The sequence below is a fragment of the Mus caroli genome, chromosome 17 (assembly GCF_900094665.2).
Source record: "Mus caroli chromosome 17, CAROLI_EIJ_v1.1, whole genome shotgun sequence".
Lineage (NCBI taxonomy): Eukaryota > Metazoa > Chordata > Mammalia > Rodentia > Muridae > Mus > Mus caroli.
Genome location: NC_034586.1, coordinates 32,607,848 through 32,610,634, shown reverse-complemented (window position 1 = coordinate 32,610,634; position 2,787 = coordinate 32,607,848). Strand labels below are relative to the sequence as shown.

Sequence of the window (2,787 nt, the reverse complement as noted above, 5' to 3'; positions counted from 1 at the left end):
TGTCTCCTTTCTCTTTCCACTCTGACAAACTTAGATTTCTGACATTCTGGTTGTTACCCTGTGCTTCCTACTGGTATCTTTTTTTTTTTTTTTTCCAAACAGGGTTTCTCTGTGTAGCCCTGGCTGTCTTGGAACTCACTTTGTAGACCAGGCTAGCCTCGAACTTAGAAATCTGCCTGCCTCTGCCTCCCAAGTGCTGGGATTAAAGGTGTGCCCTTTAATCACCACCACCGTCCAGCAAGTATCCATTTTTAAATTATTATTTGACTGTCCAGTTAATATTCCAGAATATTCTCCAGAAACCTGAAGTCTGCTCCAGATCCTGTGTAGAACCCAGCCCAATCCTAAGAACTCAGATAGTAACCACCATTTTAAAGCAAAGTAGTGGATCGGGGAAACATGGGTGGAGGGGATACTAGGTAGAGACCACCAGGAAGAGAGGGGTGTGGGGTTTTCCAGTCAGGGCCATTTAGAATCCACCTGGGCTTTCAGTCAGCAGGGTTTTGTTTTTCTCCTGCCTCATCTCTCAGCCTCAGGAGAGGTATTAGCAGTATTAACTCCATTTATATCCTCCCAGCTGTCCTGAGCCAAATCTGCCATTGGAAGTATCTTCCCTATATTGGTTCTCCTTTTTCCGAGAGATGGGGGTTGGGGGTGTGGCAAGGCCTTGGTCTCTGAACACTCCAATTCCCGCTGAAACTCCACACTTGGGAAAGTATGTTTCCACCTGGGTGTTTCAGACACTCCCCAGATGGGCTTGTTACCACGTCTGCCCTGTTCTGCCCTTGGTTTGGTCATTTCCTACCTTTCTATTGTGTTGTACTTGCTTTTTTTTTTTCTTTTTTCATATTGAAAAGATGACATTGCCCCAGAGCCAAAAATAAATGGGAATTGGAAAAAGGGTGTGAGGCTGTGTGCTCATTCAGGGGTAGTTAAAGCTGCTGGTGGAGGAACCGGTCCCAGGTTGAAATATACTGTTTCCAAGTGTCTTAGTCAGGGTTTTGCCTATTCCTGCACAAACATCATGACCAAGGTGCAGTTGGGGAGGAAAGGGTTTATTCAGCTTATATTTCCGCACTGCTGTTCATCACCAAAGAAAGTCAGGACTGGAACTCAAGCATGGCGGGAAGCCATGGAGCGATGTTCCTTACTGGCTTGCTCAGCCTGTTCTCTTAGACCCCAACACTACCAGCCCAGTGATGGTCCCAACCCACAAGGGGCCCTTCCCCCCCTTGATCACTAATTGAGAAAATGCCTTACAGCTGACATTTCCCCAACTGAAGCTCCTTTCTCTGATAACTCCAGCCTGTTGTCAAGTTGATACAAAACTAGCCAGTACACCAAGGTTGTCACTAATTAGGTGAGTCTCCTACCCATGCCTTTCCAATAGCTGAGATAGTACATGTGGCATGCCTAGCAGTTTCTTTCAGGGCTGGGGACCACTGAGTGACATCCCCAGCTCTCTAGGTATTCCAATTGGACAAACCTCTAATGCCAGCTTTCAAAGGAAAGATTGTGGGTTCAAAGCAGCCCACAATCCTAAAAATAGCACCTGACACCCCATCAGCAACCCTCCCAACACATTGCACATCCCTCTGGGGTTAACCTGTAGTCACACCATTCTAAGTTTGAGACTTGCTCAGGCTGGCTTTGAGTTCCTTGTTAATAGTAGCTGAAGCTACCTAGTAGAGGTATTAGGTATAAAACGTCGTCGGGATTTAATATGTAGAGCAGGGTGTTTGAGGGGTGCATGTGGATTCTACACCATTTCCTATAACACAGACTGGCACCTGACTGGTACTGTGAGCCCAGGGAGGGCTGTACTTAAGGACTTCATTGCAGGAGTCTGCAGGGCCAACTTCTAGGGAAGATGGGAGTCAGGTTTTCGCTACCCAGGCTGGCCTGGAACTTGTTCTGCTTCCAGCCTGCTGCAAACTGGTATTTTAGCTGTTAGTGTCAGTACCTCATTTATTTAACAAGATCTTTAGGGGTATCTTTTGGTCTGAGTGAGGAAAGAAGTATAAATAACCAGGCTCAAACAGTCTAGTTTAATCAGGAAGTTAAATAGTTGAGATGGGCTGGAGATAGTCAGTCTTGGTGCAGGGCACTGGCAATGAATGGGCTAAGAAGGGCAAACCCTCCAAGGCAAGGCACAGACTATTTGGCAAGGAGAGGTGTGCACCCCTGTCGGGGGCCATGCTCAGGGAGGCCAGGTGAGGTTCATGCAACGAGACCACTCCCCAATGAGACCCGCTCAGGCCACACGTCCAGGGCTGAGGGCTCACACGCTGTCCTTAAAGGCTTGTTGTGATTGACCTAGAGGAAAAAAAAAAAAGATGTGACAGCGTGGGAACCCAGCATCTGTTCTCTGTCCCATCCATTTGGAAGGATGGGTTCTGGACATTGAAAAAGCTGAGGGGAGGTGCATCTCGAGTCTGGTGTAGACTCATAGCAAGTTCTAGGTATCCGTGTAGTCACGGGGACCCATCACTGAAGAGGTCAGAGGTACTAGAGCTTTGCTTGCATACTCCTTAGCTCAAACCCTAGAGCAGGCTTCAAGGATATCCCAACAAACCCAGCTTGATAAAGACTGCTTTAATACACATGTGGTTTTGGTTTTTTTGTTTGTTTTTTTAAAAAAAGATTTATTTATTATATGTAAGTACACTATAGCTGTCTTCAGACACACCAGAAGAGGGCATCAGATCTCATTACGGGTGGTTGTGAGCCACCATGTGGTTGCTGGGATTTGAACTTCGGACCTTCGGAAGAGCAGTCAGGTGCTCT

At 46.9% G+C, this 2,787-nt stretch overlaps 1 protein-coding gene across 2 annotated transcripts in view; it reads right to left on the bottom strand.

The window, feature by feature from the left end:
• Positions 1-2,029: 2,029 nt before the first annotated feature.
• The window catches only part of Flot1 (flotillin 1), a 9,761-nt gene continuing 9,003 nt past the window's right edge, over positions 2,030-2,787 (bottom strand). For both annotated transcript variants that reach the window (XM_021186527.2, XM_021186528.2), the window contains exon 13: positions 2,030-2,316. In XM_021186527.2, the coding sequence (XP_021042186.1) occupies positions 2,221-2,316 (96 nt within the window). In that variant the 3' untranslated portion in view covers positions 2,030-2,220. The remainder of the gene's footprint in view (positions 2,317-2,787) is intronic.